Source organism: Chrysemys picta, chromosome 12, assembly GCF_011386835.1.
Source record: "Chrysemys picta bellii isolate R12L10 chromosome 12, ASM1138683v2, whole genome shotgun sequence".
NCBI lineage: Eukaryota > Metazoa > Chordata > Testudines > Emydidae > Chrysemys > Chrysemys picta.
In genome coordinates this window covers 40,193,680-40,210,731 of record NC_088802.1, presented here as the reverse complement: position 1 = coordinate 40,210,731, position 17,052 = coordinate 40,193,680, and the positions used below count along the sequence as shown (strand labels likewise).

General features: G+C 38.2%; 1 protein-coding gene across 24 annotated transcripts in view; it reads right to left on the bottom strand.

The window, feature by feature from the left end:
* Positions 1-17,052, bottom strand: part of TNRC6C (trinucleotide repeat containing adaptor 6C) — a 380,854-nt gene that overhangs the window by 70,976 nt on the left and 292,826 nt on the right. Inside the window, exon 1 of one of the 24 annotated variants that reach the window (XM_005297567.5) lies at positions 7,740-8,757. The exons of the other annotated variants lie outside the window; for them this stretch is intronic. Coding sequence (XP_005297624.1) covers positions 7,740-7,764 — 25 coding nt within the window. The 5' untranslated portion in view covers positions 7,765-8,757. Of the gene's footprint in view, positions 1-7,739; positions 8,758-17,052 lie in introns of those variants that run through there. 24 annotated transcript variants of the gene reach the window in all.

Here is a 17,052-nt window from a genome sequence, read left to right as displayed (position 1 = left end):
GCCCCTTCCCCCCATGCTCCTCCAACATATAAGCTAACACAAAAATATAACCAAATCCTTCTGATGATCTGGCTCTTTACTAGAGTGCAGAGTCAAACAACCTGAGAGAAGCCACAATTGGTCATGTTAAGAGGATCAAGCTTATTTCAAGTTGTAAAATCTTAGATACTGTTATCTATCTTGATTGTATTGTACAAAAGACATAATGAGTGCAATTATTCCCTTATATTTTCTCATGATAGGAATTTTACCCTGTACAGCTAGTGTGATCAGAGAGCTATGAATAGAGACAACTTATAGGATCGTCTCTCTAAATTGTAGTTTGGATAGAGAGGAAAAAAAAATGTATGCATACATGCAAATGCTGAATGCTGGAAGTCTCAATTATTCTTTGCCTTTCCAACATACTTTACTTCTAAAACAGACTAAACGCTTTACAAGATAGACAATTCTATTGTCAACAATAAAAACAAACGAACAAATAAAAAAAAGGCTACCACCCCAAACAAGCCAAACAGTGCTGTATGTTTAGCCAGCTCTGTATAGCTGTGTACCCTATGTAAGTCAAGTTAAAACCAAGGATAATGCTGCAAAGGTAAACTACTAACAACAATTATGCTTGAGTGGATTTAAAACAAAAATAAAAAAACCCCCACAACTATGCAGCCAGAGTGAAATAGTCTCGTAACTGAAAATAGCCAAGAAAGGGTCTCTTTCTAAAATCAGTGTACTATATAGGCCCATGTTTGTGTTTTTACATTTATATCATTACTATTCATTATAACCTCTAAAATAGGTTTACTTCTAAGTTGCTAAATCTAAGGTTTGACCTTCTAGTATTAGGATACATGTTTTAATGTATTGAATCACCATGTAAAAAAGGAAATAAAGCAGTGATGTATAACCTCTAAGTTGCAGTGATAAAATGAAACATGCTGCTGACTGAAACACCATTCACCAGTCAGAACATAGAGCAGTGGTCACCAACGGTCGACTGGTCGATCCTAGATGATCTCCCAGTCTATTGCGATCTCTGGTAGTGCAGCGGGGCTGCCGCTAAGGCAGGCTCCCTGCCTGCCTCAGCCCCACGCTGCTTTTGGAAGTGGCCAGTGCAGCCCCGCAGTGGGGAGAAGTCTTCCTCCATGCACTACTCCTGCCTGCAAGCACAGCCCCTGCAGCTCCCATTGGCTGGCAATGGAGAGCTGTAGCCAATAGGAGCTGCGGTGCTTACAGAGAAGGGCAGCAGACAGAGCCACGTGACACCCCCCCCCCCCCCCCCAAGCGGCCGCAGGGGCGCGTTGGCTCCTTCTGGGAGTGGCGCAGAGCTGGAGTAGGCAGCGAGCCTGCCTTAGTGGCAGCCACGCTACATCTCTGCCCGGGAGCCGCTGGAAGTAACTGCTGTCCGACAGGAGGCCACACCCCAACCCCCAGTCCTGAGCCCCCTCCCAGAGCCAGCATCCCAAACCCCCTCCTGCACCCCAACCCTGAGCCCCCTCCTGCACCTCACTCTGCCCCAGCCCCGACCACCCTCCCAGAGTCAGCACCCCCCCCATCTCCTCCTGTACCCCAACCCCCTGACCCAGACCTGATCCACCTCCCAGAGTTTGCACCCCTCACCCCCTCCTGCACCCCAACCCCCTGACCCAGGTTCAGCCCAGAGCCCCCTCCCACACTATGAACCCCTCAGCCCCAGAGCCCGAACCCCAACCTCCTACCCCAGCCCAGAGAAAGGTAGTGAGGGTGTGGGAGAGAGAGTGATGGAGGGGTGTGTGTGGAGTGAGTGGAGTGGGGCTTTGGGGAAGGGGCGGGGTAGATCCTGGGTTGCCGTTAAATTCAGAAAGTGATCTTGGTCGTAAACAGGTTGGAGACCACTGGTATAGAGTGATTACAGAGTCAATGGAGAATGCCAAATGCTCTATCAGTAAATACCATTCTGCCTAGCAACCTTTTAATACATGCTTACACCTTATCAAGTATACATAGACGGAAAAAAGGTTTACACAGTAGTTAGACAACTGCAATGATCATTTCCTTTTTGAATAAACCACTGCCACTGATTCACTTCTATGCTCATGATCATACAGTCAATTTAATAAAAGGCAAAAGATTTACTATATAACTCTTTCCATCACCTGTCACAAAAACAAAGAAAAATGCTGCTGTAGAATTTATTAGTTTGATTTAAAGTTTTTTTTTTTTTTTTTTTTTAATATTTTGACATGTGATGTTGACAATGTGTGTTTTAACAGTTCTAAAGCTTAAACTTTTTGAATTTCAATGTCTATGGTCATTAAATTGTCTGACACTTCCCCCGTTTGACCAACTGATAATTTTCTGTGAAAATTTAAATAGATAAGAATTGAAACAAAAAATGCTTAAAACCCATAATTTGGTGCAATCATGAAAATTGAAATTGATAAAAAACTAAAAAAATGCTTATAAATAAACGCTGGTATTATCTGTTGAAATTATAAAAATAAAAATCAAATTCTGCCAAGCACAAATATGAGTCACTAATGTAATACAGTTGTGAAAAAGGCCAATATAATTCTGGGGTGTATTAACAGGAGTGTCATATGAAAGAGACGCGAGATAACTGTTCCGCTCTATTTGCTAATGAAGCCTTGTATCCAGTTTTGGATGCCATGCTTTAAGAAAGATGTGGGCAAATTGGAGAGACTCCAGAGGAGAGTAACAAAAATGATGAAAACTTTATAAAACATGACCTATGAGGAACAGTTAAAAAAACTCAGTATGTTCAGTCTTGAGAAAAGACTGAGGGTGAACCTAATAATAGTCTTCATATATGTTAAAGACTGTTCTAGAGGACAGTTATCAATTGTTTTCCATGTCCACTGAAGGTAGGACAAGTAGTGGTGGCTTAATCTGCAGCAAGGGAGATTAGGTTAGACATTAGGAAAAACTTTCTAACTATAAGACTAGTTAAGTACTGGAACAGGTTACCAAGGGAGCTGGTGTAATCCCCGTCACTGGAGGTTTTTAAGAACAGATTAGACAAACATCTGTCAGGGATGGTCTAGGTATACTTTGTCCTGCGCCTCAGCATGGAGAGCGGTGTGTGTTTGTGTGGGGGAGGGGGAGGAGAGAGTGGGAAAATGGACTAGATAACCTTTTCAGGTTCCTTCCATACATACATTTCTATGATTTTATGATTCTTTATGATGGAGATATTCCTAAAACAGGCTCTGGAGATTGCCTGGCACCTGGTTAAATGTGTCCCAAAACTGTCAGACACTGTGAGACCCACATGACAAAAGTAGGTTTGTATATAGTTTTACCAGATTTTCTAATCTGAGCACAGAGAGAATTCAGGGGAGGGGAGGAAAAAAAGAATATCTTCAAACAGCACAATCTTGGGTTCTTTATGTAAAAGCCTGTTTGATATTATTTAGATACTGTTAATTGCTAAGAGCTCGTAATATCTGGATTATGAAACCTAGTTTGTCTTGGAAATATTTGCTACGGAACGTTTAGGAGGGGCTGACAGCTTTGTTCAAATGTAAGTCCAAAGCCACCTTAAACAGGAATTCGGGGTGTAAATATAGTACGTTATCCTCCAGAAAATATCATCATCAGGAAGTTTAGCCATCATGGTTTGGTTTTCACTGACTTTTCAGTTATTTTCTAGCCATTAAAAATGCAATCTTCAGTGGTAGGGAATTAAAAACACAAACATTCTCACACGTAGGTGGTGGCTCACAAATAGGTGTAAAGACTTTTTATTAGTCCTTTCAATAATTTCTTTAATTTACAATGGTGAAAGACTGAGGCTTGTCTGTAACTGAAGGATGGAACACTGATATAGCTGCCAGATGGCCTTGCTACTTTCCTATGCCACTTTTCAAGACCCTGCTCTTTCTTGTAGAAAGTTTGACTTTGCTAAGCAATTTGTTGAGCTTCCTGTGCACAATCCAAACAAGAGCTTAACAAGAAGCCACTTTCCATACAGACTTGCATAGAAATTTCAGCTCTGAGTTAACAATGTAAACATAGTCTTACAACAGAAGAGACAAGAGTTGGTAGTTGTCTGTATTTCTTCTAACTGGACTGAGAATCAGATTTGGCGAACTCCAGGTTGGGACTACCAAAATCACAATGGATCTCTGTCCTTGTTAGCAAAAGTACTGGAATGAAGACATGCAGTAACTCTAGAGTCTGGAGGAAGATTGTGAAGGATCACCAGATAGACCTCATCTCCTTGAGTTCATCCAGAGTACCATCTGCCTTTGAAATGTAGTAGTAAAGGATTTCAAAAAGTAGCTCCACTACTCTGGACCAGACCTTATGGGAAATGCCAGAACACGTTAACTGTGAAGACTGACACAGAACACCCACAGAATGAATGCATAAAATGCAATCATTTGGATCACACACACGCTGGAGTCCACCATCAGGGATATTTACATCACAACACAGAGAAAGAGCCAAACTGATTAGAACAAATGTCAGAATGGACTAGATCTGCCTAATCTGCAAAAAAAATGCAAAAGCTTTACTATGAATTCTATTAATCTTTTAAAATATAAAATAGTATTCTTTTTATAAAAAGACCAAAAATAATCTAGCTACATTACTGAAAGCCACATAATAAAGAGGGGAGTGGCAGTTTCGATCTCAATGCCCCGTTAGTCAGTATTTTATTATTTTGTAAGTATTTATATTAGGATAGCTTCTAAAAGCCCCAAATCAGGATTGGGGCCCCATTTTGCTGGGTACTGTACAAATACAGAAAGGAGACAATCCCTGCACTAAAGGGTTTACAATCTAAAGACAAACAAAGGGTATAGTTCTTCATAAGCATTGCCAAAGTTTGTTTTAAAAAATACAACTGTTAGACTCAAAAGTGAAAACAACATTACAAAATTTAATATTGGAAAATCAATTACTATTTCATTTATCTGCTTTCAGGATTCCATATTTACCCCACAAACTGATGACAAACACTTAAAGCAAGGGGAACAGGAAACCAGTCTGCTTTAGGAAGCTGATGTCCAGGAGTCCTGTGCAGGAAACAGACTAGTTTGAGCATCAGTCTTGATAGGTCTTTGAAGATGGAACAGATTTTTAAACATTGCTGTGTGTTTGTTAAGTCTAGATATGCATCCTGTTCACAATATAGTTCATTTGAAAAGTAAAATTTAATACATAGTCAATCAGAAAGGAAAAATTCTACTATAACACAGTTACTGTGGAATTGTATAATACGTTTGATCTGGTAAGTTCAAATGCTTTCCACACTTAGTTTCACAACTATCCTGTTAGTATTATACCCATTTCACAGATGAGAAAAAAAAACTGAGGCACACAGAGATTAACCTACTCAAGGTCACACAGCAAAGGAGCTGTCAAGATGAGACTAACTCTTACAAATGACCATAGAAGGAAGGAAAATAAAATAGAGTCACAGAGCTTAAGGCCAGAAGGGCTAGTCTGACCACCTATACATCAGAGGCCAGCAACACCATCCAGCACCCACACACTAAACACAACAATCAAAATGAGATCAAATAAAGGAAATGATCTTAAGGAGGCAAATAATTTTAGCTATATATTTCAGACAGATGTAATTTAATAGCTACTATGTTGTACACTAAATTCATCCATCAGTATTTCACGTTTGGGAACAATTTAAAATTGAGGTTCTCATTTCTTGGTGGACATTTCCATATTCCACAAAACCACCTGCAAAATGGCACCAGGAGCAGTTTCTGCTCAGAAACAGCCCAAGACTGGAAATAGCAGGCATTTTGCTGTTCAGGATTAATGGTTCACTACGAAAGCTGAATGGAGAAAGCTTGAGGACAGCCTACCTCCAACATGCATAGCTTTAAGCAGTGTCACCAATAATCACTAATAATTTAGTCCCTCCCTCACAAAGAGTATAAGACAGCCAACATTTTTTATCATTAAGAAATAAGGTGAAATATACTTTTAAAACTTTGATTTAGTTACTCATTCAAAATAGAAGCCAATTTTTTTTTTTGCTCCAACAGCCCATAATTAGCTTGAACAATTCAAATATTAGTTTTGAGTTTGGCAGCACCATCAAAAGTAAACAGATAACAAATATGAACTTTGAGAAGAGCAAGAAATGAAGAAAAGCTTCTTTATCCATAAACTCATATTAACAAACAGAACACTCATTCTATATATCATGCAGTCTACTCAAAAGTTATAACCCCTCCAGTGATATCCAGTGGTTTACATAAACTATTTCTTTTCAGCTTTGCATTCTATTCTAGAAAAAAATAATGTACACTATCCATATCTCCCAAATTTCAATTTGATCACTGCACAGAGTTCAAACTAATGACACCTAATAAGTTTCAACCATAATGAAAGAGTCAACTGATTTACAAAATCATACTGGAGGGGGCAGAGGGGAATTGAATGAAACGTCAGAGACTGGGTCAGATTCTTGATAGATGCACAGATTTAAAAAAGAAAAACATTGAAAAGCTCAAGTTCATTTATAAAGCCTCTCTCCCCCTTAGCAAAAAACAAAAACAAAACAAAAAAAAAACCTTTAAAGATAAAAACAAAACCTCCTCTTGTTACAAGAAAATCTTACTCTAGGTTTTAATTCTTTTTTCAGCCAACATAATAAAAACCTCAATTAATTGGTTAATTTTGTGAGCAATGACTAAAGCCAGTGACATCAGTCCTGCTGAGGATTTTAAATCACAGTACTAATCAGATAAAGTTTATGTATCCTGATCAGGCAAGTCAAAAAAGGACAACTACTTCTCTCCCAAAATAAGAAGTAACTCACTGTAGTGATTCAACTGGACATCTTAATGGAATTCTAAAAGCATTACAATAAATGTTAATAAAATAAATAGGACTTGCCAGAAAGGCATTTAAAAGCTTAGCTCCAATGTAGTCTAATTTTTATACAACAAAAATTTGAGTCGAAACATTCATTTTAAAGAATAAGATGCAGCATGAAGTAAGAAAAAAATCTCAATTCAAGTACTACTAGTTGGACTGTCAGATATGTTTAACAACATTAGCAGATTTTGTCTAATTTCATCAATCCTTATGTTCTGGGGTCCGGGCAAATTTAAAACTGCTGTACGTTTGAAGGCGCTCAAGAAGCCAATTTACAACTATTCTCAGATTTAAAGTCCCAAGATGAATTCTTGAAAGTATTGTGTCCAAAATTTCTTCCAAAGAACAGTGACTGTATAAATGCTTGAACTGTCAGACTGTGCTAGAAAAACATGAAGTGTGGGAAGATAATTAAGATATAAGAGAATTCAATAGAACAATTTAAACAAAAACAAAATTAAGTAACCAAGTGGAAAAGCCTGTTAATCTAGTTTAATTTTCTGCACCACGATATTAAAATGTAGCTTGTTTCCTCCGATGCAAGAGCCTTTAAAATGTATCAAGAAAAACAAGCAGAATAAAGAGCATTCTTCATTATTAGTGGGGATTCCACTAAATGCGAACTCTCTAAAACAAAAACAATAGTAAATAATGACAAATAATTCAATTTTCTGCTCAGTGCAGCATATCTTTAGCAAACAGCTCTTTCTGCGAGGACGCCATTTTATCAAACCTGAAATGCAGCCAAAAGCTTAGGACGCTGTGCTGCTGCTCTGTCTCTGAAATGTTATGTAATAAATTGATTTAACAGAAGCAGATGCTATTTGCGCAGGGGTTTTTGTGGAGGCTTTTTTTGCTCTAAAAGGGGCTGATGGGTAATGAAATACCTGAGGAAAGGTGCCGCCCAACCATCCTAGGAGACGCTACATTGTGTGCAGAGCTGTCTCTATTCCTTCATCTATGTTCGCCTGGGCTCTCGGCTTCAATATGTCGGCTGTGTACAGTGTGAGCCTCATCCTGTAGAGCTGCCAAGAAAATCTCTCGGTGCAAGCGTGCGTCCAGACAACCTGCAAGCTCAGTCGGGCCTTACTTGCGCTGGCTTTGGAAATGCCCTTTCCACACAGGGAGCTCCCCCCCGGCCCCTGGCAATCTCCAGCCCCTTTAACTCTGGGTTAAGGAATCAACAGACTAGGATTTTTAATCTTTGATTATCTAATTGCAGCTGACACTAAACCGATCTTCCTTCCTCTTTAAATTCTTTCAACTGTCACAAAACATTTTCACTTCAGGACCTAGCTACAATTAGCACTGTAGCTGCTTTTCTTCTGTTTTTTGAAAGTCAGCCAAAAGAACAACCGCATATTGCTGATTGGCTGCATGCAAATACATTCCTGCCTCCTTTATGTCTTCCTCCTTCCCACTCCCTCTATGACAACGGCTCTAGACATTTGGCATACCAACAGTAGCTGTAATATTCGAAGCAAGTCCCATATGTAAATTGGCAAGCTGCCAAATTCTTAATTACTTTCCTGCCTCTATCTAAAAAAAGATCTAAGCAACAAACATGAGAGCATATTAATCAAAGCCTCTGTTTATAAACGTACAGCACAGCAGTCCAAAACAATACATCAGACTGAGATGCTTCTTGCCTTGCTTGCTATGCAGAAGAAGAAAAAATTCTTTAATAATTGCAGGCTGGAGACCACTAGTTATCTTGCAGACTTGCGAACATATACAGTGTGAACAAAAATAAACATGATGATCTGACATTTTCAAGACCTAAACCGTATCATGAGTTTATTAATACGTATGTACCGTAGCTTATATTAATGCATAGGTACAAAAGCTTTAACAGGTGCATATTCACCCTCCCCCCATTCCAATATTTTTAATGCATTGTCTTTGCAATTACTTTCCTTCCTCACTTTCCTCCTCTCCCTCTCCTCTGCCTGAAATACAAACTAATTTTATATTAAATTCAACACGTTTTAAGTCTGCAGTTACAATTCTTGTCAGACTTTTATCTGAGCTGTCTTATAAATTAAATTAGATTGCACATCATTGATGCCTCTTTGAAGGTTTGGTTGCATTCTGAGAATTGCTACCGCTCTAACATATCAGTACAATCACCACTTTCAAATTTGTGGGTGAAGTTATTAGTCTCACTTAATAAACATTCTTGAAAGTGCTCAATTTTTTTTTTATTTGAAGATATTTACTCTCCATTTGTTTGTAATAACCTCAGAATCCTGAATAGGCACAACTTAAATCTAAATAAGTTAGAAGCCTGAAAATAAAATTTCAACTCTGACCGTGCCTTTTCAATTTGGAAAAAGCCCACTATTTTGAATGGAACCATAGCTGGCATGAATGTTGTGTCCATTTTACAGCACCTTTCATGTAAGAATATCTGTGTGAACTCAGTTATGTGAGTGCACTTTTGATTCATTTTAATGCAGAACCAGCAAAGAATATACAACCCTGTTTGCATGAGTTCCACAAACACAGCGGCTTCGTTTTGTTTTTAAATATGGTAGATTGTAAGAAAAAATATTTATAATAGAGTACTTTCTCTCCCTCAGATTAGGACCACAGATGTTTACCTCCAGCTGATAGTCAACAGGATAGGTTTACTGGACAGAGGTAAATGGGAAATCTGAGGGTGGGAAGCTAGGGAAAGATTGGGGCCTCTAAGGAGGCTCCAGGAGCAACATCCTGGTTAAAAGCACAGTTTCCATTTCTGCTGGGATTTCTACCGGAGTGTTGTCCCTGGACCAAACTTGTGGGCTTAATTTTTATCAGCCTCTAGTTCGGAGGGGGGGGGGGAGGAGGGTGTCAAATTACGGCCCACGGCCTGCTTCTGGCCCATCAGATGTTTTTATCCAGCCCTCGAGCTCTGCCGGGGAGTGGGGTCAGGAGCTTGCCCCGCTCTGCCAGGCGCTCCCCAGCCCCCGACTGCAATTCCCTTGATGAGCACCATCTTCCGGCACACAGAGCCACACTGCGCAGGTGGAACTTCGCCGTGCTGTGTCCGGGATTGGAATCCTGCTCCTACGCGGCAGCCCTCCACCCCCCGCCAACGCAGCAGTGCACCCAATCCCATCCCAGTCTCCTGTGTCCCCACCCTCGAGAGCCTCGAAACTGCCAAGGGGCCGCAACCGTCCCAGCTAGGGCACTCCGCCTGTGGCGGTGCCTGGTACGGCTGCCTTGGTGTCACTACCAGCAGGGCCCCAAGGAGCCCCCCACCCCCACCCCACAAGTCCCTCCTCTCCCCACTTTGATAACATCCCTTATAGAGCCCCACCCCATGCTACACCCCATAGAGTTCCCCTCCCCCACCGGGTATTCATGGTCCGCCATACAATTTCCATACCCAGATGCAGCCCTCAAGCCAAAAAGTTTGCCCACCCCGATCTAGTTGCAGGAGGAAAGCAGGAACTTTCTCACTCTTCCTGTTCCTGAAGAACCTTGATGTGGTGATTATAAAGGCTCTCCAACTAATATACCCGCTCCCCCAGCCTCCTAGGTACAGCAAGGTGGGGAGAGAAAGAAAACCAAGAAATCTCAGTTATTCAACATTTCACTCATCTCTGGTTTTGGATCATCCAGTGAATATCTCCAGTGCCTGGCAAAGGTTATTAACTTAATAGATTTATGCTATGGCTACACTACAGAGCTTACCGCAATGCAACTGCACCGATGCAGCTTTCTCACTGCAGTGCTGCTGGTGCAGATGCTCTAAGCCAATAAGAGAGAGCTCTCCCTAGACTCAATTACTCCAGCCCCTGTGAGCATTGGTAGCTATGTTGGCAGGAGAAGCTCTCCCGCTGACACACCGCTGTCCACACTGGTGCTTAGGTTGATGTAACTTATGTCACTCAGGGGGGTGGGTTTATTCACACCCCAAGTGACATAGCTTATACTGACCTAGGCTATGTACACACTACAGCTTAAGTTCTGCTACGTGTCTGGTACATTTTTCCAGCTCTGCTGTCTGATGTTAAACGCCCTGTAAAAAACAGAGAAATTCTTTCCAAAAATTACTTTGCTGGTGTGTTTTACAACTGCAGTAATTTTTAATTTAAAATGCTCATGGTTTTCTCTACATTGAGGTTGTCATTTCTAACTATCGTCAAAACAACCATATGTTGGAATTTTTAAAATATGGCATGAAAAAGTAAATCCTTAATCAGCAACACTCATGAAAAAAACATCCAACCAATTCTGAATCTTTCTTGCTTAAGAGGTCATGTGTTACTACTTCTTGTTACATGAAATCCAAATCTTGTTTTTGCAATATCATTTCCATAGTAAAAGAACATTAGGAACAGGAGGATTGAGACTTCAAGTTAGGAATGAGCAGCAGGAAAACATCAACTTCTAACCAAGACTGATCTGCTCTGCTAATGTATCTAGAAATCAAAAAAGCAGGAGAAAAATACAGAAAAATATATTTATGTGAACTGGTCTTAACATAGAATGTTTCTGAATGTCCACCAGAAGGCACCAACATGTCTAACATTTTCATTCTATTCCTTAGATTTCCCTTTACAATGGGGTTAGATGAAATTTTCCTTATTTGTGAAAATTCCTTTTTTAAAATTGGGATTTTCCAAGAGAAATTACCAATGCTTTTGATGAGTTTTATTTACAAAGAGCATACACCATGTAAGTGTAATCGTACCTGTTTCGCTCATTCTATGGTTGTTTCTTCTAAACACAGCACTTGGGAAGTCTTACAATAGGGACATTATTTTGTAATCTGTACTAAACAACTTCCACACACAGCAACTTTTAAAGTGTGTTCTGAAACCAAGTGTGAAGTGATTTCCTATCTGAGCCCCCCCTCCAATGAATGTCTCCAACGCTACGTAAGTAATGTCTTCATGTCCCAGATGTATGGGAACATGTAATATGGTGACAAGGCAGTAAGATGTTCAACTTAAGTTTGCGTGACTTCACAAAGGTCTCTCTCATCACTAAGATAAGCCACCTTCATGCATATCTTCTACAGAAGTGCAAAAAGTGCTTAATTATTGCCATTCTTGCTCTGCCAGCAAGCATCACCGTTCACTTAATAGGCAAGACCTGTGTTTGAAGAGTTTAACAAAAGAAGACTTTTTAAAATTTAAACTCTAATGGAAAAATAGTATTTATCAAGCAGGGACTAACGATCTTATGCTGTCCAGTATGTATGTGAGTCTTATGCTCACCATGGCAACAAGCCTGTCAGTCATCATCAAAATGCATGCTGTGTGCAGTAGTTATCATTAACAGTCAACCTTTACCTATCATGATAAACAGCACAACTTGTAGATGGTGACATCATGTAGTTTGAAAACCATTGCCTCCACATTTTAAATAAAAAGGGGGCAATACCTACGTGCACAGAGAAATATGAGCTGACAACAAATGGCATTCTCATAGCATGCTCTTTCAAAGCTACTGCCAGAATGGCAACAGGTTATAGGAATCTCTGCATGAAGGCAGCTAAAAAGCCAGGTTACTATATTTGCTGCAAGCAGTTATCGGCAGATGCATGTTTCCTTTAAAGGAGTACATATCTATTTAATCTATTCTTTACTCTAAGTAAAAGCACAGATTTGGGACCCTGATAGCTGATTTTCATAGTCACTGTACTACCAGATAATACAATGGGGGGAAGGATAGCTCAGTGGTTTGAGCATTGGCCTGCTAAACCCAGGGTTGTGAGTTCAATTCTTGAGGGGGCCACTTAGGGATCTGGGGCAAAATCAGTATGTGGTCCTGCTAGTGAAGGCAGGGGGCTGGACTAGATGACCTTTCAAGGTCCCTTCCAGTTCTAGGAGATAGGATATCTCCATTTATTAAATGCTTCTAAGACTTTCTATTTTAAAACTATTACTTTTTAAATTGGCATGCTTAGTCTAATACACCCCTATTAATGATTAATTGCAAATTAGCAAATATTTTCTGAACTAATTAATTGTTTTTAAAAATCTATTGGAATGTATTTTAATCTACAGACTAATTTTCAGCCTATATCCATTTAAAATAACACATTACAGTGATTTTGAAAGGCTTAGTTTCTGAAAGTTAATTTCTAGAAGTTTACCTTTTTACTGAAAGCTCTTTACAACAAAAACTCTATTTCTGTTCATTGTAGAGCACTAAGCACACTATCCACATTAAAGAAATTAATTAGTAATAATAGTGACAGAAGTACTTCCATTAGGAAATTTTATTTAGAAGTCCATTTTTCCTATAGCTGGCCATCATATCTGGTTTTCAGTCCATATAGACATGATGTGGTGTCAACTTAATCCACTGAAACAGATTTGCTGTCATTTCTCCTAATACTTTCTCTTCATTTAGTTAGACTTAAAACTTTTTTGGTTTCACTAACTTAAATAGATAAATATTTCTGAAGTTCTAAAAATCATAATAATCCATGAACACGAAGGAAGATTTCTAGCATGATCATTCCTTCATCTTTTGGTGCAGGCAAATTCTATAGGAAGCACAATAAGCACAAAGGGTAAAAATTTCAAAAGCACCTAAGTGGCTTATGCACCTAAATCCCTGTCAAAAGGCCTGAATAGGTACCACACTGGTGCTCCCACTCAAGATGCTTCACTGATTCTGTCCTTCCCCACATTAGAGAAAAAGAGCCATAAGAAAAACCATCAACCTGAACTCATCTCGGGGGTTGTCAGCATTAACAGGTTGCCTAAGCAGTCCAAACAGTACCTGCTGGCTCCCCACCTTCTCATTGACTCTGTTTTTTTTCTTTATATCATTTACCCAATTTCTTCTTGCATTAATGAGCTAACCTGCTCAAGTAATTAGTAGCCTTTGATTAATATACCTGTTCAGCTAATGTGTGCATTTGGGCTATAGTCATTCAACTTATGAACTAAACCAGTGATACTCAGACTGAGGCTTGGGAGCCACAAGTGACTCTTTGCAGTGTCTCCTGTGGCTTTTTGAAGCACACGATAACACTGTGTGATTTAATTATTAACCAATCTAAGTTATTAGCCAATCAGGATGCTTTTACTATGTTATTAACCAACTGTAGTTGATAAAATAATACTTGGTCAGTCATTTTGCTGAAATATAGATATAGATATATAGGTAGAAGAAAACAACACAACAAAAACCCAGGCAGACTCAAAGTACAGTAGAACCTCAGCATTACGAACACCTTCGGAATGGAGGTTGTTCGTAACTCTGAAATGTTCGTAACACTGAACAAAGCATTATGGTTGTTCTTTCAAAAGTTTACAACTGAACATTAATTTAATACAGCTTTGAAACTTTACTATGCAGAAGAAAAATGCTGCTTTTAGCCATCTTAATTTAAATTAAACAAGCACAGAAAATTACTTTACCTTGTCAAATCTTTTTTTTTTTTTTTTTTTTTTTTTTTTTTAAGTAGTTTACACTTAACACAGCACTGTTCTGTATTTGCTTCTCCTCCCCCTCCTTCCATCTCACTGCTGCCGGATTGCATACTTTTGGTTCCAAATGAGGTGTGTGGTTACCCGGCCAGTTTGTAACTTTGAGGTTCTATTGTACTTGACCATCCTGTCACAGTCTTATTCAAAGTCAATGGGACTAAGGTACTTTTGGAAACTTTACCCAAAGACTACTGGTATCAGTTGGTTAATGAAAACTGAACTTTACTTTTTTTCTTTTTATACTAACTGCATAGTATCAGACTTGGTCCCACTAATATGAAAACTTTATTACTTAACCATATTATGGATGACATGTGTGCACTGATTCAATACACACATAACTGTTAAGCTTTAGTAGCTGAAGCGGTATAATAAATATCACACAAAACTGCATTAATAAAATGATTTTCTATTTAAAGTGTAATTCAAATGTAAGCAGCATGTGAACACTCATCTTTTCATCTAAACCTTATGTTGTCAAATTTATAGAAAATGCCTATTATTTTATAATCCAAATGATCCAGCTATCCTATTACATTGCAAGGTAGTAACACTATGACCTACATATATCCAAAGAGGAATGGCTAATCAGTGATATGAAAACTGATCATTTTGCTAAATGTTCTATTCCGTCTTTAAAAAAATAAATCAGGTATTTGCTATAAAAAGGTTTAATCTTTACATAACTAATAAGATATTGCAGATCCCTGTGCTAGCTAAATAATAGTAGAATGCGAGTTCCTTTTATTTCAGGATCAATCGCGATTATATAATTCTGCAGGTCTTAAAATTATTTCATAACTTACTTAAAAAACCCCAAAAAATTAAAGACCACTCCACTATGCTTAAAGTCCTTCTTACTTAGGGTCTCAATCTATAATCCATATTTGCTCTTTCTGGCGGCCAAGAGGTAAACATTAATCTGATTCCTGTATGAAATCCATTCTGGATAATTTTTGTTAGTTATCAGCTAGCTAGTATCAAATCAAATGCCAACTTACACCCATTACAAACAACTTTTGTCACTTCATTTCAGTGTTCCAACTGTCTTTGAATATAACCATTAAAACTCACAGGCAATTATAAATCTGACAACCTGATTGTTCCTCCTACCCCATTAATTTTGTTTACTGACCTTTTTTAACAAAGCACTTAGTTAAAATAAAGAACATGTAGGTGAACTTTTGTAATAGACAATTTGCTAAATTTGTTTTAGCACGAGGAAGACTGCAGTTAACATCCTGCTCCTGCAAGCATTTTATTTAAATACACTTTGATGCAAGTTGCAAAATAATCCTAAATAAAGTTGCAGCAAAGCCAAATTGAATAAGATATATATTTAATAATCACTTTGAATAACAAAGATATTATTTATCTTAAATTCAAACAGGTTTACTTTGGTGTGAACATATAACAGAGAGACTACTACTTCTGACAGTTCAGTTTCCTCCACAACATTTTAGAGCAATATTTGAAAAAGAAAATCTTGTTTCACACTAACAACACTACTTCTTGTCAGCCTTTTCAAAATGTTCATCTAATACTAGTAAGCATGTTTGGCTCTCCAGTTACATATTTAAATTTCACCAGCATCAGCACATACAGTTTCTATCCAAGGGCCACTGCCAACAACTAAGTTCTCTTCCAGTCATTTTAACCATTTGATGTGTACCCAACAAATAAAAGGACTAATTTTATTTTGTTATAAGCTTAAGTAGAATCTGTTTTATAAATCAATTATCTCCTAAGACAAGGTCTAATACAGGACACATGATTGTAATTCTACCTTATTATTCTGATAAAACTTACCTTTAACAAAACACTACAAGTTTATGGAGAGTTCATTTTCCTAAGAACTAATAAAATAGGAATGTGTTAAAATAAAATAAATTGTAAGATGTTACATGTAAGCCTGTAGCTATATGGAACTTGCAAATCAGTTTATTCATAGGAGTGACTTCAGTAAAATCACCATAGTTTGCTTTATAACTATGTTCAATAGTTAAAAAATGCAATAATTTTTCCCTTCCATTTTTAAACAAAAATAAACTTATTTTTCCAGTAACTAGGAATAAGGAACTAACTAATGAGAACATTAGGGAATAGCTTTTTTTGTATGTTCCATACAAACAGAAGATATTATTCTTGCAACTTTTAAAACAGTCCAAATAAGAGACTTACAAACAAGGCCAGAAATATTTTTTTGAAAAGGAACTCAAATTTGAAAAACTGTCATTTAGTAATCACTTCCAACTCCTGTTCTGAACCCCTAAGCCAATAGAGAAAAAATATATCTGAAAACATGCCAAAGTAGACATTGGCATTGCTATGAGTTAATTACTGAAAGCCATGAGCTAAGTTCCATTTCTAAATCCAGAATGTTCCCCTATTTGTTTTGCTGTTAATTTTGATTAGTGCTTTACCTCTAGTTTCACTGATTTTCACTCTATTTTTATTTTATCATCAACAGCTTCTGTTTTACAAAAAAAGGAATTAGTGGTGACTGTCCACGTGTCAAAAAAACCTAAACTAAACTAACATGGTTTGTTTTGGTTAAATGCAATAAAGTTGGGATTTCTGAGCTCTCATTTTTACCAAGCCTGTGAATACTCAGCCAGCTGTGCCTATCTGTTAAAGAGATACCATCAACTCGAAATATAGTCTGTTAAAAATTAGTTAAAAGTACACCTCTACCCCAATATAACGCTGTCCTCGGGAGCCAAAAAAATCTTACTGCGTTATAGGTGAAACCACGTTA